The 25,585-nt window shown below is 34.7% G+C and overlaps 3 protein-coding genes across 5 annotated transcripts in view; 1 reads left to right on the top strand and 2 right to left on the bottom strand.

The window, feature by feature from the left end:
* uba7 (ubiquitin-like modifier activating enzyme 7) overlaps positions 1-6,557 on the top strand; it is a 37,188-nt gene extending 30,631 nt beyond the window's left edge. Inside the window, exons 23-26 of the mRNA XM_079432458.1 lie at positions 2,780-2,881; positions 3,571-3,662; positions 4,991-5,119; positions 5,956-6,557. Of these exons, the coding sequence (XP_079288584.1) occupies positions 2,780-2,881; positions 3,571-3,662; positions 4,991-5,119; positions 5,956-5,992 (360 nt within the window). The 3' untranslated portion in view covers positions 5,993-6,557. The remainder of the gene's footprint in view (positions 1-2,779; positions 2,882-3,570; positions 3,663-4,990; positions 5,120-5,955) is intronic.
* LOC306879481 (PAK4-inhibitor inka2) lies at positions 6,515-10,743 on the bottom strand. The gene is made up of 3 exons (XM_079432464.1): positions 10,626-10,743; positions 10,474-10,530; positions 6,515-7,709 (listed from the first exon to the last, which is right to left on the bottom strand). Exons 2-3 carry the CDS (start codon positions 10,474-10,476, stop codon positions 6,837-6,839), a joined length of 876 nt encoding a protein of 291 aa, XP_079288590.1. The 5' UTR covers positions 10,477-10,530; positions 10,626-10,743; the 3' UTR covers positions 6,515-6,836.
* Positions 10,744-11,019: 276 nt separating this feature from the next.
* LOC306879480 (guanine nucleotide-binding protein G(i) subunit alpha-2) overlaps positions 11,020-25,585 on the bottom strand; it is a 48,895-nt gene continuing 34,329 nt past the window's right edge. Inside the window, exons 2-9 of one of the 3 annotated variants that reach the window (XM_079432461.1) lie at positions 25,501-25,543; positions 21,651-21,792; positions 20,152-20,312; positions 16,770-16,898; positions 15,926-16,055; positions 14,600-14,753; positions 12,975-13,190; positions 11,020-12,377 (exon numbers count right to left, since the gene is read on the bottom strand). In XM_079432461.1, the coding sequence (XP_079288587.1) occupies positions 13,000-13,190; positions 14,600-14,753; positions 15,926-16,055; positions 16,770-16,898; positions 20,152-20,312; positions 21,651-21,792; positions 25,501-25,543 (950 nt within the window). In that variant the 3' untranslated portion in view covers positions 11,020-12,377; positions 12,975-12,999. The remainder of the gene's footprint in view (positions 12,378-12,974; positions 13,191-14,599; positions 14,754-15,925; positions 16,056-16,769; positions 16,899-20,151; positions 20,313-21,650; positions 21,793-25,500; positions 25,544-25,585) is intronic. The other 2 variants (XM_079432463.1, XM_079432462.1) reach the window with 2 other exon arrangements.

A 25,585-nucleotide genomic window follows, 5' to 3' on the forward strand; every position in this document is an offset into this window, starting at 1 on the left:
TGTGAAAGATATACTGAATTTCAAAAATAAAAACTAAGAGGAACTGTTGGAATTTAATGATATTGTTTTAAAGCCGTTCTACATAGAGCAACTCTTTAAAACCCCCAGTGAGCAAACAAGTGGTGATGGTATAAAGAGCCAAGATTCAACTATTCTCTTCTGGTTTTATATTTTGTTTGTCTCTCCATTTAAAACGTTATTTGTGATTTTAGAGCTTGACATTTTGGAGCCTTCATTTCATTGTATTTAAGTCCCAATCTCTGGTGCCCATAATGTGTTTATCAGTGGTGTTTTGACCTCAGACTTTTGAATGGTAGTGTAGATAGGTCAAGCATTAAGACGTGTGGCTCCGCAACACAGATACAATCAGGTGATGGGATTATGAAGGTTTATGGCAGAAACACCTGGATCTGAGGAGGCTTTCTACAGGCTCAGACGTCTTCAATTAGGATTTGCATCTTTCCCAAAGACTAGGGTTTCCACATTACTATGCTTATTTTTAACCCTCCCAACAAGAGGTTAACGCTGTCAATATACCCTTTCATTTGTGGTTAGATTGACCTCTACTTTCTTAGTTAAGAATCCTTAGCACGCATTGAGGTTTCATCCATTCCTGAAATGATTGTATTGCTTTTATCTTATGTATTGTATATGGTGCCTTTATTCATTTCAACCTTAATATTAACCATAGATGTAGTCAAAGATGACATGCCTTGCAGGAATATCACAGATATCAGCACACAAGCAGTGTGAGGGAAAATCTAACTTCTGAAAGTGAAGTTATGGCCGCAGATTGGGTGGAGTAGATATTTCTGGTGAATGCACTGCAATGTGGTCGGTGTCGGCACAGCATGACAAATTGATTTTCAAATGACTGTGGTTGAAAACATGTGTCTTGCTATTTACAGGACTGAGTAGGGAACTTGACCTACCACTTTTGGACAGTGATATCTGTCCTGACAACATTTCTGATGACTTGAATTATACCATTATATCCAATGCTGCACTGATTTACACCACTATTCAAAATTTTGAGGTCAGTAATGTTTTTTAAAGAAATATTAATGTTACACTAGATTTCTATTTCAGATACATTCTGTTCTTTTGAACTTACTTTCATTAAAAACAGTTAGTTTTACTTGTAATAATATTTCACAATATTACTGTTGTACCGTATTTTTGATCAAATGCAGCATTGGTGAGCATATTTATTTAAAAATAAATAAATAAATATTATAAAAAAATTTATTAACAAAAAATTTTATCAATAGTGTATGTGCCGATCATCTGGGCACTCTGTAATTATCATTTTCATTTGATATGTGCATGATATCCTAATTACTTCAGAGAATGTTATGGTATCACCACGGTGCATGTCCAGAAACATAGTATTTCCATGGTGCGTTTATGTTATAGTATTAGTTTTTTATTATTATTATGAGCCCAGGAAGAACAGCTTCCTTAAACAAATGAAATCCATGTATTTCACACACAGGTACGAATTCCAGCAGAGGTGAAGTAACTCATTTGGGTCTCAGTTTGGTGGTAAAATGAATTAATCCAGAGGACAATTTTATTGCTCATTGGTAGCTCTGGAGATGCAATAAATTCTTAATTATTTTTCATTTTAGGACAAAATAAAATTAAATGCAGTTGACTCACTTGCTCATGCAGTAAGAGTACAGAGGCATAAATGTTATCAAAGATCCTTTGCTCCTGGAGGAATTTGAGGCCTGGCTTTGGGTTCTGTATTTAGTGCTGTACTTGATCACATGAAAGCAGTGTATTTTTAGCTGAAGGTTTATGCATGCTTCTACATGCAGTACGTTTGAAATGCTGTCAGCAAGATCAAGTCAAGACATGGATCTGTTTTATTGAGCAGGACTGAACTTCCTCTTTCCATAGCCGTCATAAAATATTTTTACATTTTCATGCATTGCACCTCAGGCAAACTTTTTGCACAGATGAAAAAAGTATTTGAATTTATCATTCATAATTTATAAGCTGCAGACCAAAGGTTGTAAATGAGATGTTTGTAGTGTTCTCTATTAATTTTTACCAGTATACACTGTAAAAATGTTTAAGAAGTAAATAAAACTAAGGTTATTGGAGTATAGTATTTACTAGCAAATACTATTTCAGTGTTTCTTCAAAATTTCATATTTAATTCAATCTGTGACTTGCTGTTTCTTTGTAATGATTTGTGAAATTTACTAGCAATTTCTCAGTGAAAATGGTTTCTACACCAATTTTTTGATGCACAGAATAATTCAAACTTGTGCAAATGGACATGAAATTTACTGTAATGTAAATGTAGGAACTGCAGTGTGCCTCAGGAATGGTATTAGTAAAGTCTTTTTAAGCAAGTCAGTTCATGTGAGGTGCACCATTTTTTGTCAAGGTCCTTCAGTGAGGAAATATTAAAACTGCCTGCAAACCTTACATTGTAATGTCAAATTTATAATGAAATCAGAAAATATTATATTTTTTTTTTCACATTCATTGTTTTCTGTTTATCCTGTCTCTGGTGTTATATGACCTCTGACCTGAACTGTGTTTGACATCCAAGACATGAGCTGCAAATGTGTCAGCAGGGTTAACGAGATCTATATCAGCTGTTAACGCCACATCCATGTAGTCCATGCAGACTCGGACCGCTTAGTGAACTAGAGGTAGTATGCATGGGAGAACTAGCCTATACCCTCAACTGACGAGTCAGATGTGTGTTAATGTTTGTTAAGCATGTGTTTTAGAGCCGGTGTGTCGTGTCTGTCGGCAGGTCGCGGGGAGGCGGTACTCTCTCTGGGACGACTTCCTGGTGCAGGGCCGGCGTGAGGGTCAAAAGGAAATGACCTTGGAGGAACTGCTGAAACACATTAAGGTTAAGGCGCACACGCTGTCAACATCAGACACTTAAAAGACATCAGATACCATTGACACTCAGTCTCACACCAGTTTTTTTTTTAAATCTTCTGTGTCTTTTCTTTGGAACTAGAACAGATTTTGTGCCACATAAATACATGCTCCAGCATTTAAAAGTTTGGGGTTGGATTTTATGTTTTTGAAAAAAATATTTTATGCTCAACAAGGCTGCATTTGATTAAAAATACAGTTAAAACAGTAATATTGTGAAATATCATTACGATTTAAAATAGTTTTTCTTTTTGAATATTTTTGAAAGTGTAATTTATTCCTGTGATCAAAGCTGTATTTTCAGCATCATTACTCCAGTCTTCAGTGTCCCCTGATCCGTCAGAAATCATTCTAATATGCTGATTTGCTGCTTAAGAAAAACATTTATTTAACATTTTTAGTACTTTGTGGAAACCATGATACATTCTTTTCAAGATTATTTGCTTGGCCAAATTTAATGGATCCTTGCTGAATAAAAGTATTGATTTCTTAAAATAAAAAAAAAATCTTACTGATCCTAAACTTTTGAAGAGCAGTGCATGTAGGAAATTGGTTAACTAAAAAAATCTGACAGTCTAGATGAAAACACACATTGAGTGACATATGTTTGTGGGCACACAGAATGTCTGTTGAATTAATACTTCTTTCTGATTTCAGGAAACCCATAAGTTGAGCATCACTGGCTTGTACTATGGTACCGCTGTACTGTACAGTGATCTCTCGGCTCATACTGATCGCCTGAATCTAAGGTGTGTATGCTGACATACAGCTGTTTTTAAGGGAAATATTCCACACTGCATTAATCTTGCTATATTCGATGTTTACCTGCATAATATTAACCTGAATTCTAGAGCAATATGTCATTAGATCTGTCTAGACTGAGAGATTTCAAGACTTTTGTCCACTAGTGTTTATTTGGGGATAATGGGGATTTTCCTAAGGCTTTCCAGCATAATGGTCATTTGAAGCCACACGCCTTCATTAACCCCCTCACTCCCCTCTGCATGCATGTGTGCATCTCACATCAGAGATCTTAAGGTTATTCACGTTCTTCCTGTTGCAACTAAAATTGGTCTCAGAGGACAAATTAAGAGAGAGGGGAAAAAAAAGAAAGAAATTTATTACCCGTGTCAAGTGCTGCTCCTTCCTGCCCTTTCTTCATATACATTTCTGTGAAACATTTGGCATGATGCAGAAGTATGTGAAAGCCGTCCAAAGTTTGGTACAACATAAAAGTTATACTTGTAATATATTTAAATGTTTATTGTATTTTGATCAAAAAAATAACTTTATTTCCTTCATAATTGCACAACACTTGCTAAATTAAACATTGAATGTATAGGTGCATTTGTACTGTTTTTCTAAATAGTATGCATTATAGTTACTGTGCAGTTAGCAAGTACTTCATTCTCAACATAGCCGATGTTACTTAGGCATAACAGTGACCTTCCTGTTCCTCTATAATTATGAGCGAGTCCATACCACACCCTTACATAAATAAACACTCTCTACATTAATTCACAGCAACTATTCTTATGTAACAGTATCTTATGTAAAGTACACTGAAGATAATGCTGGCAAGCTTTGGTTCATCTTTAAAGTGCCCCTATTATGCCATTTTTAGGTTGCTAATATTGTTTTATGAGTCTCCTAAAACAGGTTTACATGCATCCAAGGTCAAAAAACACTAGTTTTCTCAAAAAATAGCTTTAATTTTACCTAATTTCTAAATGATTCCTAAACGACTCATGCTAAGCCTCCTTTCCGTGAGCCCTCGCTGCTGTGATTGGCGCAGTCTTTTGTGATTGGTCTACCGTGTACAGCCCGAATGACAGGCCATGGGCGGACATTATGCAAAGGTGTTAATTTGTGACGTCCTAACGACTCGTTTAGGCGATTTTCATAGACAATAACTTTATATATCGTGCACTTTCAGCTTCACAAATTTGCAGAAAGTTTGTTCACATACTGCTACATGACACACTGCATGAAAGGTAATATTAAAAAAGGCATAATAGGAGCACTTTAAAAAGAGAAGTGGTATTTTTACTCATTGATGAACTTATTGTTTATGCAGCATAACTGATTTGGTACGCACCGCAACCAAGAGTAAGATTCCAGATCACCAGCAGATGTTGGAGATCATTCCCTCGTTTGAAGAGGATGAGGACTGCCAGACCGTCCCACCCATCAAATACCTGCTCAGGTGATGCTGGAGAACAGAGCCTTACGTTTACGAACGAATTATCACCTTAATAACATGTCAACTATTAAACGGTCTCTGTTAACTTTGATTCTAGATTTATATGCCAAACAGTCATAAAATCATGTGACACTGCAAAAAATAATAAACATGGTAGATTTAATAAAGTTGATTCTTAAAACAAATAAAAAATATTGCCTATAAAACAAAATAAACTATCTTATATTTATTCTGGTAACACTTTACAAAAAGTTAATATTGTTAATATTAATGTATTAACTACACTGGGTTAGTAAATTTCACATATCATTACAAAGAAACAGCATTTTGAAATAAACATTAAAAATTTTAATTGTATTTTCTTGTAAGACACTCCAGTAATCTTGGTTTTATTTAAAACTTTAAAATTATTAAAAATCTTTTTTTTTTATAAAACAAATGGGAAACTTTTACATTTATTAGTAAATGTTAGTTAATCAAAATACAGCTGCAGTTCAGTGCACAATGCATTAATGTTAACACATACAACTTTTGATTTAAATTAGTAAATATTGAAATGAATAAATGCTATAAAAGTATTGTTAATTTTTGAAACCTTAATGTAAAGTGTTACCAACACTGAAAAAAGTCTTGCCAACTAGAAAACATGACAAATACTGATTATTTTGCAGTGTAAAACTTGAACTGGAAAGTTTTTTTGTTTTTTTTATTGTGAAGAATCTCATTATTTGACTGTCTGAAATATCTTTCTGTTAATTCTTTTAAGCATGATGATGTGTCCTGTATCAATATGACCGCTGTGGTTTGTTAAATCCCACCCTCATCCCTTTGTTATGCAGTCATGACCACCCACCCCTCACCTCCCGATTAGCATGAATGAAGACACTTCCAGAGCAGAGCCAGAGACCCAAATGAGCTGCATCTGCTTCAGTTAATTTAATCACCTTTAGACACATTTGTGTGTGTTCAGTCCTAATCGCATTACAGCAGTGGGTCTCATTCACAAAACACTTGACAGCTGGGTTTTTTTCTTTCTAATGTATTCCGGTTACGAGCCTTCAAACTCTAAAGTAAAATTCTTAATATAAAAAAAAAAAGTACTGCCTGTCAAAATCTCATATCATTCAGTCAGTGAAGTCTTATTTTTGACAAGTGCATTCCATGAGTCACTTCATTACTGACTTTTAGAAATGAAGTATAATATTTGCACAGTATATGATCTGTTTGGTGGCGTGTTGAAACTATGAACTATTGCACAACTCTTTAAGACTTAAATAGTTATGCACATGAAATAGAAAAGTTCTAATAACTTGATTGCAGTTGAATGTAGGAGTTGGTCAAACTTAAGAGCCAAGCAAATTGAACGTTGGCCAGCATTACAAATAATGGGAGATTATGAACTGTAAGACCTGTTTATTCTGATTCTTTAATAAATGCATTGAAAAAAAATGATCTCTTTCATCATATTTCAGTTGCAGCCGATTTATAAAAGCAACAAGCCTTGAGATTTTTGCTTTATATTTAAGGCGCAAGCTTTTTAATGCTTTTGTCATATTCACATTGTGAAATCCTCAGTCATCAAATGTTTTTGAACATACTTTTACTCTTAGAAAAATGCAGCAGAAGAGATTTTATATAAAAAGCATTTATTACAATATTTATCAATACATAGAACAATAGACATTTTCAAAGTAAACTCCAGTCAGTTTTCATAAACACATCAGATGTATCCAATGATGTCATTGCAAATGATAGGCTGTCGACTCCCCGTCTTCATGACAGCGCTGAACTGGTAAAAGTCTGGTCCCAATTGGTGCAAACTTGTGTGGGACTGGTGAAAGAAGGGTTTGGGGGCTTGAAATCCCACAGGACAAGACATGCGTTTAGTGCAAGCCATTCTGTCCTCAACTCCCTTTGACATGCCCACTAATTTCCGCCGCATGTTGACCAGAAAGTCCTTGGCTAGTTTGCGGCTGGCGTTCGGCTTGAGTTCTGCAGAATCTGGGCACTCTGGAAGATCCATCCAGTTCTTAATAAGATCTGCAAAGCTGTTGTCCCCAAGAACCAACGGTTGCCTGTTACGCCCTCTGGTTAACAAAGACGTGGTCCAGTCCGTTGGGTCGCTGGCCTCAAACGACGTCCAGCGCTCCAGGCATGCATCTGATGTGGATTTGGGTCGGATTCGGTTGGTGCGGACACATGCGGACGATGAAACGCGCACATTCCTCGTACGCCTCAACACCACACCCTCGTCCTGCCACGATGCTTCAGAGTATCCCGAATCAAAGTCCAGGCTTTTCACGCTGCTCGGGGAGCCTTGAGGTAGACGGCCAACCCCGGCTTCCTCATCCTCTTCTTCCTCCAGCGGACTGGCCAGGCAGCAGGCGGAATCATAGGTGCTGGTGTCGCTGACGTCGGAGATCCGCAGGCGACTGAGCTGATCCCGCTGTTGCGCCCTTTTCTGACAGGCTCGAGTCGCGTACGAGCACTTTGATTGGTCGACGGGTTCTCGTATCTGCTTCAGATCCTGCAGAGACCTCATCATGTAGCGCATCTGGTCCCGGAAACAGTCGCCTGAACTGCGAACGCACATCTAGAGAAAGAAAAAAAAAAAAAGTTAGTACAATGACTTTTTTTTTTTTTTTTTTTTTTTTAAATCACCCAACTATTAGTGGTTTATTAATATTTTGGATTACATTTTTAAACTTTCATTTCAATTTTAGTTAAAGCTTTTGGGGGGGGGGGTATTTTTGCTGCGTTTTGACTATATTTTGAGTTAGCTTTATTTTTTTTATTTTAGTAATTGTTGCGTTTTGTCAGTATTTTGAATTCGATTTTTTAAGTTTTTGTACTATTTTTGCGTTTTATCAATATTTTGAATTTTTGGGGATTTTTTTCTATTTTTGTTAAAGTTTGTTTTGTCATGTTTAGTCAGCATTTTAAATGAGATTCTCCATTTACACTTGTCAATTTTTCAAATTAGATAATTTTTATATGTTGTGTTTTCATTTTAGTTTAAGTTTGAGATTTTGTCGTCATCATTTTTGTGTTTAAGATTAAATTTAGGATTTTATCATTTCACATAATGAGAAAGTTTTACCAATAATAAACCTGCATTATGTTGTTGTACCACTACAGTACATTTTCATAAGGACAAGATTTTTTTTTTAATAGGGGAAAAGGGGAAAGGGAAGTGGTGTGTGTGGCCAAGTATGGTGACCCATACTCGAAATTTGTGCTCTGCATTTAACCCATCCAAGTGTACACACAGTAGTGAACATACACCTGGAGCAGTGGGCAGCTAAGATGAGCTTGTTCCTCAAATGTTTTAAATAAAAACTGTGAATCCATTGCTAGACGGATGTGTCCAGGAACTATAATCGCCTTGGAAAACAATCCATGGACCAGGACAATCAAACAGACCATAAAGTTGACTGATTTTCCCCCTTAGATGAAAGCAGTCCAGAGTTTAGTCCAGCAGCATTAATCAACAACATGAGTGGGAGAGGGGAGAGAAACAAACACAATCTATTTGGCAGAGTCTCAGGGGAGAAGAGTCAGAGCATGATGCATCCGCACCGATTGTGGGAACGGGAAACAAAAGGAGTCCCTTCCTGCACCACTTCTGGAAGAAAGAGGCCACACTTCTCCCACATCAAGTTCATGATTAATGCACGGATTGTTGTGGTCAAAAAGGATATGATGTCATTTTTTGGGACAATACTGCTCTGTGTTGCTATCGTTCACAGCAAATGAACGGCGATCAGACTAATTGTGTACATTAGTCTATTTGGGAGGGTTTAATGCAAGGGGGAAAAAAAAGCTTTAATTCCCAATAATTCCCATACTAGAAGTACTAAATAGTCAACAGAGCAGTAGTACCATTGCTATAATTAAATGTTTTTTTTTATAGAGAAACAAGATATAAAAAATTATATATATATATATATATATATATATATATATATATATATATATATATATATATATATATATATATATATATATATATATATATATATTATATAAAAAAAAAAACATTAAAATAGAAATTTTATATAAATTATAAAGTGAAGAAAAAGTTAAAAAATAAATGGTATTTTAGTATCATTGAGATGCTATTATATATATATATATATATATATATATATATATATATATAGATGTAATAGTTTTACATATTTTTGTATTTTCCATTTTAATAGTTTTTTTTTTATTAAATGTATTAAATTTTGAATTTATTTCAGTTTTTGCTTTAGTTAGTTTAGCACATCAAGTTAAACTATATGAAAATGAGAAGTTTTTCAGTTAATATTTATTTCAAGTCAAATCTTATTTCCAGTGGTTTTATTTTAATGTATTATAACAACAACTCTCCAGAATGTCTTGAACCCTCCTTAATTATAACAAAAACAAAATTCCTCTTGACCAGGCTTGGCGTTATCAAAGTAGATTCAATCTCAGGTCCACACCTCTTAACCAGAAAGTCCCCGTTTATCCAGCAATAACATCACCCTACTCTCAGGCGATTTACTTTACTTTCACTTCCAGCTCTGCTGTAGCCGTTATGGATTTGGAATTTTTGGGGAATGCTTTTAAAAAGCATGAAAAATACCTATGAATGTGTATAGACTGGTCCTATAGCTCTGCCTCAAACCAGTGACCACTCCATGATGTTGTCACAGCTGTGAGAACTTAGCCATTTGGCTCTCAGCTGCAAGTGTGTGTGTGTGTTTGAAAAGCCAGCGGTTGCCAGAGGCCATGAAAAATGCATAGAGATGGGTGGTGGTTAACCTCCATCACTGCTGAAAACCTACATTTCATTTCAAAATTACAGTTCAAGATAGTTTATAATGCCTGAGGGAGGCACAAAAGGCATCAGTGCATGAGTCACATTAATATTGGAGTTAAAACTATAGAAATATTTAGTGCAGCATATGAACAAATGAATTCAAGATGCCACATACAGCTTTTTAGACTCTAAACTGACATTTTAGTGGACAAAAGTGCCCAAAAACACCACCTTACAGTTTAGGTCCCGAAACCACACCACAGTAAATGTTTTGCAAAGGTTGCTGCAAACTGTCCTCTCAGAGACAGAAGTGAATTACTTGATTCTGTTACTAGTACAGAACTCAAAACAACATGCTGATGACTTTTTGCCAGTTTATAAAAGAAAAATCTCCAATAGTCATGTTTAATAAACAGAACACGGAATATGAAATTATTACATATACTATGTTCTTTGTTAAATTGCATGAATTAGACTAAAGACGCAACCCATGTTAGAAATATTTTTAGATAATATCGTCTCCAGATGAACAAGAACAAAGCAAGCGAAGTAAAAAAAAACTCACCATGTTTATTTTTCGTTTGTTGAGTTTAGTCCACCTTGGAAGAGTTTCCCGTTTCCCCTGAAAAAAAAGAAGAAAAGATGTGGCATAAATATCGTATTTAAATAATGCACAGCTGTGCGTATATGCAACCTAAGAGAGTTTGAAGCACTTACCGACTGTACACAAAAACAAATAAAAATATGCAAGAGTTCTAAAGCTGTCCAGAACAATAGAAAAGCTCCTGATGCAGACGCGTCTTCTGCTTGTTATCAGTCACTGCGCGTTTGGACTGAGCGCTGAGCGCTTTTGACTGCGCCGTCAGTTTCTCAACCAATCAGCGACGCGCATCCGCCTGCCAGCCAAACCCTTCACACCTGAACTGATTGATTTGATCATGTTTATTTATAACAAAATATATATTAATAAGAAATATTGCCAATGTAATTGTAGCCTATTTTATTCATTCATCTTTCTGTACAACATTGGTTTACACAAGAAACATTTTGTTCAAAAACAAGACTTTTTTTCAAATATTTAGATGGTAGTTCGGGTTTGTATTTTATTTTTAATGCTTTATTTTATCGTTTTGTCTGTAATGTAAAAGTCTTAGGAAATAGTTTTGTCAGCGGGATTGTGTCATTTTGACCATTATTTACACAAAATGTTTATCTAGCGCCATCACGTGGTCATGAAGTGATAGTGCAGAACCTCATAATAATAAATTCAATTAAATTCAAGTTTATTTGTATAGTGCGTTTCACGATGAAAATCGTTGCAAAGCATCTTTACAGAAAATTAAAGTTTCTACATTATATTTAGTAATTGCTTATCTCAAGTTGATGTCCATATGGCAGAAATGTATGGTAAAAAAAAAAAATCAAGCAGTTAGTTAATGTAATCAAACAGATGGTGAATACTATTAACAGCAATGATTATATGTTGCGATCAAACTTCTAGCAAAATTTGTTTTTTTTTTGCATGTTGTCTGAGGGGTTATCATCATCTCTTCTCAGGTCTTTGGAAGAGTTGTACAACCATAAACACTGTTACCAGCATCAGCAAAAACTAATGTGCTGCATCAAGAGACATACAATACAAAAGACACAGGGAGCACAACTCTATCTTACATATCAACTTTTATTTCCAACTAAATCTTTTATATTAACCCAAAGACTGAGGTCTAAGTTTAATTTAGCTCTTAAAATGTGCTCAACACTTTGCATTTAATAGCGTGAATAAAAGCAGCCCTATGATCTACAGACAGTGACAACAAGGCACAGACATCGCGCAAAAGAAGGGATGGTACAGCAACAGGAAGGAGAAATGTGAGGGTGGATATAAATATTTTACACGCGAGTCAATTCTGGACGGTGTCAAAGTCAAGCTAGTAAAGAGAGCGAGACACATGAGGGAATGTCACGCCGTGGATCGGAGCGAGCGAGCAATTTCATATGATCCGTCATGCAACAATATATAGATGGAGCCTGGGATGCAGAGTGCTGTTACAAAAGTGCTGTCTCGTTTTCTTTCTGTGCTCACACTAACTTTACAAAAGAAGCATTTTGCTATTGAGTTTAATAAAATTAGCACATCCATAAAAGAAGTCCTCCCCCACCCCCATTGGTAACCTGTCAGAAACGAAACCAAAGCTCAATAGAAACAAATATCAGAATATAATCCTGACTCTCCACCTGTTTTCTAGCAGAAAATAACTGCAAAATTAAATAATTTATACATTGAGAACCAAGTTAAAATCAGGTTCTGGGAAGAAGGATGGTGTGCTGGAATTCAGTGAAGTTTCTCTTTTCCTTGTTCACGAGTCTTTTTCCGGTTGTCACATAAAAAAACATTACGATTCTTATAGGTAGTTGAAGGCAGTCTAGCATGTCGTGTCGAACCAGCTCCATCAAACAGTTTACACCTTCCTGAGGAATAACACAACAAATCAAGAAGGTTATTAACAGTTTGAAGCATGTTATATCATTTCAAACTTACTATACGTTAAATGATTTGTTTGTGAAGTATGCATGTGCCATCTTTAAAATAAAGTAAGCAATTTATCATCTAATGATCAGCTTAAAGGTTAGGCTCAATAAGTTTTAGCACTGATTAAGCATTAAATTGATCAAAGACATTTATGTGATTGTATACAAGTTAAATGCTGTTTTTGTCAAAGAATCCTGAAAAACTAAATGTATTAGTTTCCACAAAGATGTGAAGCAGCACAACTATTTTCAACATTAATAAAAATGTTTTCTGAGCAACAAATCAGCATATTAGAATGATTTCTGAAGACTGCAGTAATGATGCTTTGATCACAGGAATTAATTACATTTTACAATATATTATAATCAAAAACAGTTCATTTAAATTGTAATAGAATTTCACAATATTTGTTTTTATTGCATTTTTGATCAAATAAATGCAGCCTTGGAAAATCTTGTTAAAAATACTATTTGTATAAGTGTATCTGAACACAGAGGTGTGTTTTGAGCATGAATGGTTCATGTGTGTGTATTAACCTCATCATTCTCTTGGCCACCTTCATTAAAAAAGGCCGCAGTCCTTCAGGTTATTTTTGATGATGACGTCAGTGACGGCGTCGAACACAAACTGCACATTCTTAGTGTCAGTCGCACAGGTAAAGTGGGTGTAAATTTCCTTGGTGTCTTTTTTCTTGTTGAGGTCCTCAAACTTGGTCTGGATGTAACTGGCAGCCTCGTCATATTTATTGGCTCCTGTATAACAACCACACAGAAAATATTTGAACATTAACAGATTTGAACATGCACTTTTTATTTACATAAACCTAAAAAACAGCTTTCAGCAAAATAACCATATAGTTTATTATGTTTTTGTTGCACTACACATGATGAAAGATTAAAAAACACATCTTCCTTAAGAGATTGTCCCACAGGGGTTCCTCAGGGGTCAACCCTAGGGCCATTTCTCTTTAGTTTGTACTTGAATGAATTTCCAAATGTTTGTCCTGATGTACATATTCAAATGTACGCAGATGATTTATTTACATGACAAAACAAAAGAACAGGTGGCACAAAAATTATCTAATCGCAATGACAAATTTTAAGTGTTGCTTAACATTAAATGTTCAGAAACGTGCCTGTGTGTATTTTAAAATTAAAAGGAGGAGGTCCAACCAGATATTAGTTAATGGTGAAAAATGACAAATTGTACCAGATTTTAAGTTATCTTAGATTCTCGTTTAACATTTGAAAAGCATGTTCAAAAAAAAAGTCTGTGCAGTGACACCTCAACTTAGAAATTTTAAATTTATACGGAGTTAACTTTCAATCAAAGCTTCTAGAGCTTTTTGAATTCTTCCTATTGTATTACTTCATGGTCACAAGCAGGAAAATCTACTCTTAGACCTTTATATACTTTGTATAAACGTGCTTTAAACGTATTTGACAACAAACCTAACAGATCTCATCACTGTTTGATTATTAACAAGTACAATTTTTTTTACTTTTGACAATTTTGTTGTTTTACAATTGTTGTTTAATGTACAAAATTGTTAATAATCTTGCACCTTCACCCTTGAAAGAATGCGTTTTCTCTTGTACTGAAAATATAAGACAAACTAGAGCTTCGTCAAGAGGTGATTTTAGAGTTACTGATTTTGGTCGTTCAGCATTTTCTGTAAGGGCTGTTAAAAACGGGAATAATTTACCAATTAATATAAGACAGTGTTCCACCTTGGCACAGTTTAAGCTACATTTGAAAAAATGGATAAAGACGAGTCAGGTGTGTGACCATTAAGTATTGTTGTATTTTGAATGGAACTGAGTTGAATTTTTATTTTGATGGGTGATGCCTTGTAGTATTTTTAGGGGATATTTTGTAGAAATATGGATTGTAGTTTCTATGTGGGGGATTATACTTTTTATTTGTTAAATTTGGGGGGGGATTTTATTGTACATGGTATTATATTTATCCGTTTTGGTATTCTCCTGCCCAGGAACAGCAGATGAAATTTAGCTCTGTAGCTAATTCTGGGGCAGTTTTCTGAATGTCCATTGTCCCCGTCAAATAATGAATTAAATAAAAAAATTGAATTCAATTGAAGCCTCATCGCCGCATTTGTGGGATAATATGATTTTGAATGAGCAGTGGTGAAGTCAAAGACCTGAGTACTCCGGGAAGCAGATGGCGAGAGGGCTGCGTGTGATCTTCTCCTCAAACAGATCCTTCTTGTTGAGGAAGAGGATGATGGAGGTCTCTGTGAACCACTTGTTGTTACAGATGGAGTCGAACAGCTTCATGCTTTCATGCATGCGGTTCTGAAAAAGAGTGTGATGATTGAGAAACTGAAGATGCTGCACAGTAACTCAACATCAGAGGGCACTGTCAGCATACGTTTGCTCTGTAGAGGCTGCACTAGCTTCACAAGGATCTTTATAGGTATTAGTTATGCATTATTCAGTGTTATGACTGCTGGTAACACAAAAGAAAAGAACACAGTATTAGATTTTTAAATATCCACATGCTCAAGTAGTTATTTACTCATTTTAAGAAAAGTGTTTACTTGAATTGTTACTAATTTCAGTACTATTCAATACTAATTCAGTCATTATCAATATCAATGTCAATATTGATCGCATAAAATACTACATTTTCTGTCATTTTGGCCAAAACCCTAAACCCTGACATTTTTTATTATTTTAAATGTATTGCTCAACCTTAAAATAATGAATTACTTCCCCAATCTTATGATAATTTAACATCATTTTACTTTATTTTAATGTATTGCTCAACCTTAAAACAATGAAATATTTTCCCAATCATATAGGTTTATATAATTTTAATTTATTTTAATGTATTGTTCAACCTCAAAATAAAAACAATTCTTCCACAAATTTATAATTTTATATTATATAATTTTAATTTGTATAAATGTATTGATCAACCTTAAAATAATGAAATATTTTCCCAATCTTATGTTATATTATATTTTAATTTATTTAAATGTATTTCTCAACATTAAAATGATGAAATACTTCCCCCAATCTTATGATAATTTTATAAATCACATTAATTTGAAGTGATATAAGTGCTATAATTTAAATGTATTGCTCAACCTCAAAATAAATACTTGCCCAATCTTATAATTTTATATGATTTTATTTTATTGTTTAAATGTATCGCTCTCATTCTTACAATAATGAAATACTTTGTCCATTGTATGATAATTTCATTTCATTTTAATATATTTAAATGTATCGCTCAATCTTATGATCATTTTAAATTATATATCAGAAAACAGTTTGAAAATGTACAATTCTTGGACAAGGTTTGCAAAACTAATTACAAATTCATAACTCAGGGTTACTGTTTGAATAACCCGCAAAGTTTTCCATGAATTTCCCGTGGCTCTTGATTACAGGATAATATTTTTTTTTCTAAAACGAAACCTTTCCAAGTCTGTTGTTTTAAGGCCATATCTGAAACTCACCATCTCCTCATCTTCTGCCAGCACCAGGTCATAAGCGCTCAGAGCCACACAGAAGATGATGGCTGTTACTCCTTCAAAGCAATGGATCCATTTCTTCCTCTCTGACCTCTGACCTCCCACATCAAACATCCTGAAGAGAGGAGGGAATAAGGAGGCCATAAAAAGGGAGAATATTTTATGTTGAAGGTACTGAAATGCAGCAGCAGGTGAAAGTGTCACTTTTCGCGTGAACATTAACATTTCATGAGGGTCTCAGAAGAACAAAGACAAACCGAAGATAATGAGAATCCACTTTCTACCCAAATCCTTTTCACTTTTCATATAGCTTCACTAGCTCTATAGTAACCTGTTCGACACATTCAACTCTTATTTTATAACTTTTTTTGCTGTATAATATTAATAATGCTCCATAAAGTAGCATAATGAAAGCAGATCATGGGGGATAGCAAATGTTCAGAATTCCAAGAAATATTTAACTGGTAGAAGGGTATGATAAGGCAATGAATACATTCAATTTAAAGGATTTTGCTTGTATTATAAAAACTAATTACATTTTAATATTTTTTTATTTGATCATAAAGTTGACATGAAACATGAAAACCACATGCAAAATAATCAAATTACTACATTTTATCATTATTTCTAATTACATTTTTATAATTAAATATTTGTAATCTATAAAGATCTACTATTTTAATTTATTCAACTTAATATTTTAATATCTAAAATTTTTTACTTGCATGTAGGCTTGCATGTGGTGAAACTAGTGTAAGGACTCATTTTTAGGAAACTCCGTTGATATGAGTGTGTTGCTTCTAGACACACAGCATGAAATGTTTCTCACTTGAAGTGCAGATCTTTAAAAGTGAAATGTGACTCCACGATCCCAGTGGTCTTCACTCGGGTCCTCAGGACGTCCTGCTGGGTGGGGACGTAGTCTGACCTTCCTATCCTGTCCAGATCATTCAGATAACTACACACAAACACACACACACACACACACACACACATATATATATATATGCAATTAGGTCACTCACATCACAGCTCAAATGAAGAAGTGCCATTGTCATGTGAATTAATCATTAATATATGCAGTCAGTCTTAAAAAGCTTCATTCTCAGTGACCTGCTGAGAGCAGCATTAAATCTGCATTCATTTCTGTGTCACAGTCAGAGTATGTGAGCAGGGGAATGGTGTTTGTATTCACCGCATCTGTGCTCGCTTTTGAGATACGACACCTGTTTTAGTGCCCGATGAGCTGTGTTTACAATGCACTGCTTGCAACTGAATACTACAGTATTGCTTACTACAGGAGTTACTACAGTATTGCTTACACACACACACAACTATTTTATATACTATAGTTAATGCAGCCAGTGATTTGCATATTTCATACCTACAGTAAATCTGCCTGCTGTGTACAGTACAGTGATCAGAAGTTTGATTTGAGTCCAATCTTCAGCAGTTTCAGCAACACAACAGCTGCTCGTGTGTGAATTAGACTTTGACTGGAAGCCATAAACAGTCATATTAGCTCAGTGAGCCGTTGCTGTTGGACAGGCTACAGGCCCGAGCGCAATACTATGGCAACCCCGACTGACACTGACCTTTCATACATCATGATTCAGGCTGAAGAATTAGGTCATACTTTCACAACATGTGATCGACAGAAGATACCATTTCACTTTCATAACAGTCCTAATAATTTCCCCCATAAATGTGAAAACGAAGGGTTTTCTGACCATTTAAACAGTTAAGATGCAACGCTTTTCTACTTTATGGGTGAATATTACAAAAGCCTGTCAAGATCAGCCATACTTCACACACACCAAATTATATATTATATATACACATTATATTATTATATCTTAGACCTAGAAAAAATAAAAAGTATTATATAAAAATTAAACTAATTGTCATTGCTGTTAAAAAAAAAAAAAAAAAAATGTAAAAGGTAAAAATGTTTTTAATAAATTAAATATTCACATAAGCATATATATATCTGCATGCCATTTGTGAATTACATTGCAAGCTCTTCAGTTCAGATTGATTTACAACAAACAGTGACAACATAAGAACAATAATTCTATTAAATTAAACAAATCAAATTATTATTTCCTGAGGTTATGCATTCACTATTAAATGCTTATTAAAACATCATGCTTTTCTGATCACACAATGAGCAAATACTCAATCGCATTACTCTGAATAAAACTGTTTAGCTCAGAGTCATTTATAATTACAATCATAAATGAAAAACAGAGCTCATCTATTGTGAGATGAACGGAAATGACCCACTATCTTCCTTTAGTTTGACTTAATTCACATTTCATGCTTTGAGAGTTTATCTCCTAGAATGCTAGTCTGCCTGCCAGCGCTGGTTTTAATGGGCGGCACTACAGAAGGTTTCAGGATGAAGATCATATGATGGGCAGAGAGAAGCAGGGCTTTCAGCTGCATGGCCTGAGGATCGTGACAGACTCCATCTGCTTTAACTACAGCAGGATGAGTGAGACGTGGGAATGTGAGGACTTCTTTCTCTTTCAACAAATATACTGAGCTGAAAGCAAGTCTTAATGCTTCTTTTGATCTTGGTTAAGGACTAACTTATGTATGAAGTAGTTACCATTAACTATCCGACTGTTGCAGGGTTCATAAAAGTTTCTAGGCCCAGAACTGGCCCAACAGAACAGAAAGGAAAAAATTAAATAAATTAAAAAAAAAAAAAAAAAAAATATATATATATATATATATATATATATATATATATATATATATATATATATATATATATATATATATATATATATATATATATATATATATATATATATATATATATATATATATATATATATATATATATATATATATATATATATATATATATATATATATATATATATATATATATATATATATATATATATATATATATATATATATATATATATATATATATATATATATATATATATATATATATATATATATATATATATATATATATATATATATATATATATATATACTTAGTCATTTAGCAGACGCTTTTATCCAAAGCGACTTACAAATGAGGACAACAGAAGCAGTCAATTGTAGTATTAAAACAACTAAAAACAAATTCAAAACTACAAGCTAAAACTTTATAAATACTACTTATTCACATTTTTCAAAACTTAACATTTAAAAAATGCATAACATGAAAAAATACTGTTTTTATTAATACTTAAGTTTTAATTGTGTGCATTCGATTAAAAACAAACACTTAAAATGTCACAAAAAATTTAAACAAAATGTTGAACAGTTTCCAAATATAAAGCAGCACAACTGTTTTAACATTAATAATAAGAAGAAATGTTCCTTAAGCAGTAAATCAGCATATTAGAATGATTTCTGAAGGATCATGCGACATTGAAGACTGGAGTAATGATGCTGAAAATTCTGCTTTGCATCTCAGGAATAAGTTACATTGAAAATATTTTCAAATTGATTTGAAAATGACTTAAAACTGTAATATGTAACAATATGCTTTGCAGCTTTGGTGAGCAAAAGAGACTGCTTTCAAAAACAAAAAAAATCTTACCTCGAATTTTGAACAGTAATGTATAAGGTCATGTAACCAACCGAAAGTGTTTTCACTTTGCATGCAAACAACTTCATCGCTGTCTCTGTGCTTTTTGTGCCTGTCTACACGTTTAAACATCAAGCCCATCTCTGTTGTGAGAAAATGATCTCACACATAAAACACAGGTTTCTTAGATTGCCAGGGTATTTTTGAGCTGTGAAATGCACACATTGTTCCAAAAATAATTCAATTAATAAAAATAACTAAAAATAATTAACAAAAATCAAATCTAATTTTAGGCCATTTTCATGCCATCAGTGCAGCAATTTATGCAATTCAATTCAATTCAGTCAGACAGTGAACATGACTCATCCAATGAGATTTTAGGGGCAAAGCTATATGCATTTTAGAATTTGGGCTTCCACATCGTTACACCATATGCATACCAGTGAAATACCTACCAATAAAATACTGCAGTGATGAGAATAACTAGTAAGACTATGCTCAAAATGTATTTACTATAGTGTAATTTAACTAAATTCTATATGGAGCATGTGTATAAGAGTGTAATTGTATAGTAATATGTGAAGCAGGAGTAGTATTGTGTGTGTGTGTGTGTGTGTGTGTGTGTGGGTGTGTGTGTGGAGACACTCACTAGGCAGCAGAGTCATTGAGCTGATATTCTCTGGATCGGGTGAAACATCCCTGAACCCCGCTGTCGGCCCACAGTCTGCGGATCACATTGGCCAGATCATCAGTTAAGATGCCCTGCTCCTCCACTGCTGCAGACAGAGCAAACAGCTGCCGTGCATCGTCCTGCACACACACAAGATGTGCTGAGTGAGGAATAAAACATTGCTGAAAGAACTTAACTGTAACTGGAAGCAAACTTTGCTTTAGAGCAATTACAGACTGCCTTGAGCAAGGATTTACTGCAAAATTACCGTCTCCAAACATATTACTAGTGGTCGACCGATATTGTTTTTTTGACAGCCGATGCTGATGCCGATATCTTGGAAAGCGGGGTGGCCGATGGCCGATATACAGCTGATATAATTTTATTTATTTTAATTAATATTTAAGAAATTTTAAATAATTTGAAAATGCATTTTAAAAAAAGTGTAAAATAATATATATATATATAGTTATACTTTAGATGACAAATTATTAATAAATAATAAAAATATAATAAAAAAAAAAAAAAAAAAAAAAAAAGTAAACCATGTAACCAACAGGGCACTCCGTATTCTGGGATGTTTGTGTGTATTGGGAATCATATTTTTTTCAAATAAAGCTAAGGTAACACTCATTTTACATTCAGCATGCAGTGAAAATTACATGCAAAAGCATAAAGCGCATCATAATTTGAAGTCACGGGTGTAAAGTTTGTCGATCGCGCATCTCTAGGGAAGCTGAACTCTCACGGACCAACCGTCACGCAGAGAACACGCGATCATACAGGATACAAATGCACACTTTATAAGATCTCACAGCTGGACTCGACTAGTCTGCAAGGTTTGTGAAATTAAATGTTCATTAGTCATTCAAAGATTTGTTTAAATGATATAAATGTGCATTGGCTGAATGCTGAAGGCAAACGAGAAAGTAATATAATGTTTGCCTTTCTATTACTAATAACAAAAGCAATTGTTATAATACTTTTTTGTATACCTTTTAATTCCTTTAAGAGTTTTATCTGATTATTAGACAGACTTCTATCCGTATTAGACAGAACTGTTAACGACGACGGCGAACAAGAGGGAGAATGGGAGCACTGTGTGCTCAGGCGCTGCCGTTTTCTGCACAGTCAAAATATAAGTCCTGCCTTGAACGCATCGGCCAAACAGAAAAACTTATCAGCCGATATTTGAAAAATGCTAGATATCGGCCGATATATCAGCCGACCACTACATATTACCATGGTATATTTGTAATGTCAATACTTCAAGTTAAAATAACCAAGCAATTACTTATTTTGAATCATTTATTGATGCACAGAATAACTCGATCCGCCTCTGAAGGATCTGAGATTGTATGTAAAACATTAAACCTGAAGATCACAAAAGTGAAGTTGCAAGAGTGTGTGGAACTGAATTATTTACAGAAACCCAGCATGACATACATACTCGTCCCAGACATTACAGGAGGTCTTACCTCTCGGGCGGTCTCTCCGTAGTCGATCTTGAGGTTGCTCATGGCTTTAATGATGGCCATTATTGACTGGATGGTGTTGCTGTAGACCACAGCTCTGTACTGCTTACACTCGTCTTCTGAGTAGCCATCTTCATGGATGATTCTGAACACAGGGTGAAATGGAATAAATTATATTGACCTGAAAGATCAGCAGAGAATGGTATAATACTATCTGAAAATAAATAAAATAAATGATATCTGGGAAAGCTAAAGAAAATAATTATTTATTTTAATTGGTCTGATTGATTAATGTATCCAATCACATGAGTTTTATGAGGCAAATACTGGAAGCAAAAAATATTAGACCAGAATAGGCTATACAGTTGTTGCTACAACTAAAACTGTAGCCTATATATTTATTTTGAAAACTGATATTGGCCATCATATCAACTATATGCGCCAGGTCTTCATAAAGTACAAAAGAAGGAAAGCACCAGGCCCAGACGGTGCGTCACCAGCCTGCCTAAAAATCTGTGCTGACCAGCTGGCCCCCATCTTCACACAGATCTTCAACAGATCACTGGAGCTGTGTGAAGTCCCCTCATGCTTCAAACGCTCCACCATCATCCCCGTCCCAAAGAAACCCAAATTACTGGACTTAATGACTACAGACCTGTGGCTGTAACGTCTGTAGCCATGAAATCATTTGAAAGACTGGTTTTGGATTATCTGAAGGACATCACAGGACCCTTACTGGACCCCCAGCAGTTTGCCTACAGAGCAAACAGGTCTGTGGATGATGCAGTCAACATGGGACTGCACTTCATCCTACAGCATCTGGACAGACCAGGGACTTATGTGAGGATCCTGTTTGTGGACTTCAGCTCCGCTTTTAACACCATCATCCCGAACACCCTTCAGAGTAAGCTGACACAGCTCTCCGTCCCCACCGCCGTCTGTCAGTGGATCAACAGCTTCCTGACAGACAGGCAGCAGTTAGTAAGGCTTTGTAAATCCACATCCAACACCCACACCATCACACTGATCGGCCTCATCCAGGACGGTGACGAGTCTGCTTACAGACAGGAGGTTAAGGAGCTGACTGTCTGGTGCAGTCTTAACCTACAACCCTACTTAACAACCCTTTGAGCTTAACACGCTCAAAACTGTGGAGATGATCGTGGACTTCAGGAGAAACCCCCCTGCTCTCCCCCCACTCACAATCATGAACAGCACTGTGACTGCAGTGGAGTCATTCAGATTCCTGGGCACCACAATTTCTCAGGACCTGAAGTGGGATATTCACATAGACTCTATTGTGAAAAAGGCCTGGCAGAGGTTGTACTTCCTTCGCCAGCTGAGCCACAGGAGCTGCTGAAACAGTTCTACTCTGCCATCATTGAATCCGTCCTCTGCACTTCAATAACTGTCTGGTTCAGCTCAGCTACCAAATCTGACCTCAGAAGACTACAGAGGGTGGTCCGGACTGCTGAGCGAATTATTGGTACAATTGGTTCATATGTGTAAACATACTCAGCCAATAAAGCTCATTCTGATTCTATATCAGCCATAAAACTAATTATCAACCAACAATGTGTATTTGCACGTCTCCAATTTAAGACATACAGTTTCACAACACTGGCTGTTTCCAGTGCTGAGCAGTAATGTGCATCATTTAACACATTCCATATTCACTAACGTCAGCAGATTTCACCGCCTTCTCTTCCTATAACCGAGTCAGCAAATATAAAATAGGTCAGTTGGGCCTTAATGACACTTTATATTACATCTTTATCAAAATCATTTAAATGCATTTGACTTAAAAAAAACAAAAACAAAAAAAAACGGCTAATGGATCTTAAAAGGTTTGATCAAATAAAGCTGAATCTTCATGCGCTCGGTAAATGGTGAATCAAAGGTGTGATAAATGACACCTTCAGGACTGTTACTCTGGGTATAAAGCAGCAGAATTTGCAGTGTTTGAAACTCCCGTCTGCTGCTGCTAGCACTCATTGTCATTGTTTCTGCTTAAACCTGCATTAATGACCTGAGCGTCAAACTGTGTGCTGTCCTCATGAAAAATGGATTGAAATTCCAGCACCTCCAAATGGAAATGGAATTCAAATGGACATGATAAAACTATTCAAGGCTTTCGCTATCTCTCTTTGTGCATGCAACTTATACTTACACTGAAAGATATACATTTTATCATCAAATAAATGCTGCCTTTTTTTGAATGGTAGCATACAAAGCATAAACCAATTATTCTTAATAATCTAATGAAATGAAAAGGTGTTGTTACTGTATGGACACTGAGGGCTCAGAGAACTGCTAAATGATTTAACATGCAGGCTGCATCCTCATACTATAATCTCATTTACTAAATCATATAAAAAAATAAATAAATAAAAAAAAAAGCATGGCAAATACTGAAAATAGCATCAAGTAGTTCTATAAAATATTGAAAATATACTGAAATATATGCTAAATTATACCAAATGGCGTGTTTATGAAGTGTGCATCCACACATGCTTAATCTTGCAAGACGTTTTGCAGAATGAGGGTTACAATCTAGGCATCTAACAGAGCAGAGCTGCACAAAGAGAGCAGTGCTATATTTTGGTATCGTGAAGAGATGGATGGTGTCTATTAATCATGAACAGGATGAGGGCATCTGAAATAAAGGAAGCAGCTCTGCATCACAGGGCCTGTACGGAGGTGCACTCGTGCGGAAATGTGACTTCATCACGGAAATAAAACTCATAACAGCAGCTAGAGCTGCTTTCTGTTATTTCCTGTTTTAGTGCTGCGTCTTACACATGATGTCATTTGTGCAAAGAGCTGTGGTTGCAAATAAATGTGTGACGGATGAAGCATGGCTTTATTACTGAATATAAATAGTGTGTGCGCACTTGTATCTCGGCAGCTGCAAGGAGCTCATTTACTGTCAATGTGTGTAATTTACAATGTGTTAAAGCAGCAGTTTCTGAGGAGTACAGAGCCTGGATGTGTCTTCCTGGAATCAGTCTTGTTTGAATGTAATATGAAAAGGAAGCATGAATATGATGCTTAAAAAGTGTGTGGTGAATACTCGTGATGTTTTCAGCATCTCTCATCTTACTATTTCATTTGACACATACAAACTCAAAGATCTTCACAACACAACACTAAAATAGAAGTCTGGTTTTACTTAGAAAGAAAAATATTACTGTACAGTAGAATGTACTTCTCAAAGTAATAATAATAATAATAATAATAATAATAATAACAACTGCAAAAAAATAGTTCTTAAATGTGTTTACATTTTTTAAAAATAAATTTAATTGTTATTGTTTGATTACCACTATTTTTCATAATAAATTTGTAATAAAAATATTTAATTGTATTTGTATTAAATTATTTGATTGCAAATGTTCTATGAATTCAACTGATTAGGCATGTTTTTATTTTGTAAAATCTAGTTAAACCATTAAAATGGAACCTAGAAAAATTAATGGAATTTGGTGGAAGAAAAATATTAATAAATTTCATAGGGCCCTAAAAATTTAATTTTTGTTAAAACGTTAGGAAATATATTACTACTACTTAGTAGAATGCACTTCAAGGAATAAATAAATAAATACAAATTTTTTATAATTTTTGTGCCATAAAAAAGGAATTTTTCTTTTCCTTTGACTACATAAAAAAAAAAAAAAAAAAAAAAAAAAAAAATCATAGGGCCCTACTGTTTTAAAAATTATACCAAAACATTAAAATGTAAAAGTTTAATGAATGTAATTGATTGGACATGCTTTTTTAATATAAAACTATTTAGAAATTTTAGAAATCGAAAAAAATAAAAAAACACCTTTTCTTAAAAGTTTCTACTTACTTCATCTGTTTCACAATGGTGCTCTTCCCTGATTCACCTGCACCTGAAGAGAGAAGAAAGGAGTGTCAATGAAAACAGAGCAAGC

Source organism: Barbus barbus, assembly GCF_936440315.1.
Source record: "Barbus barbus genome assembly, chromosome: 13".
Taxonomy (NCBI): Eukaryota; Metazoa; Chordata; class Actinopteri; order Cypriniformes; family Cyprinidae; genus Barbus; species Barbus barbus.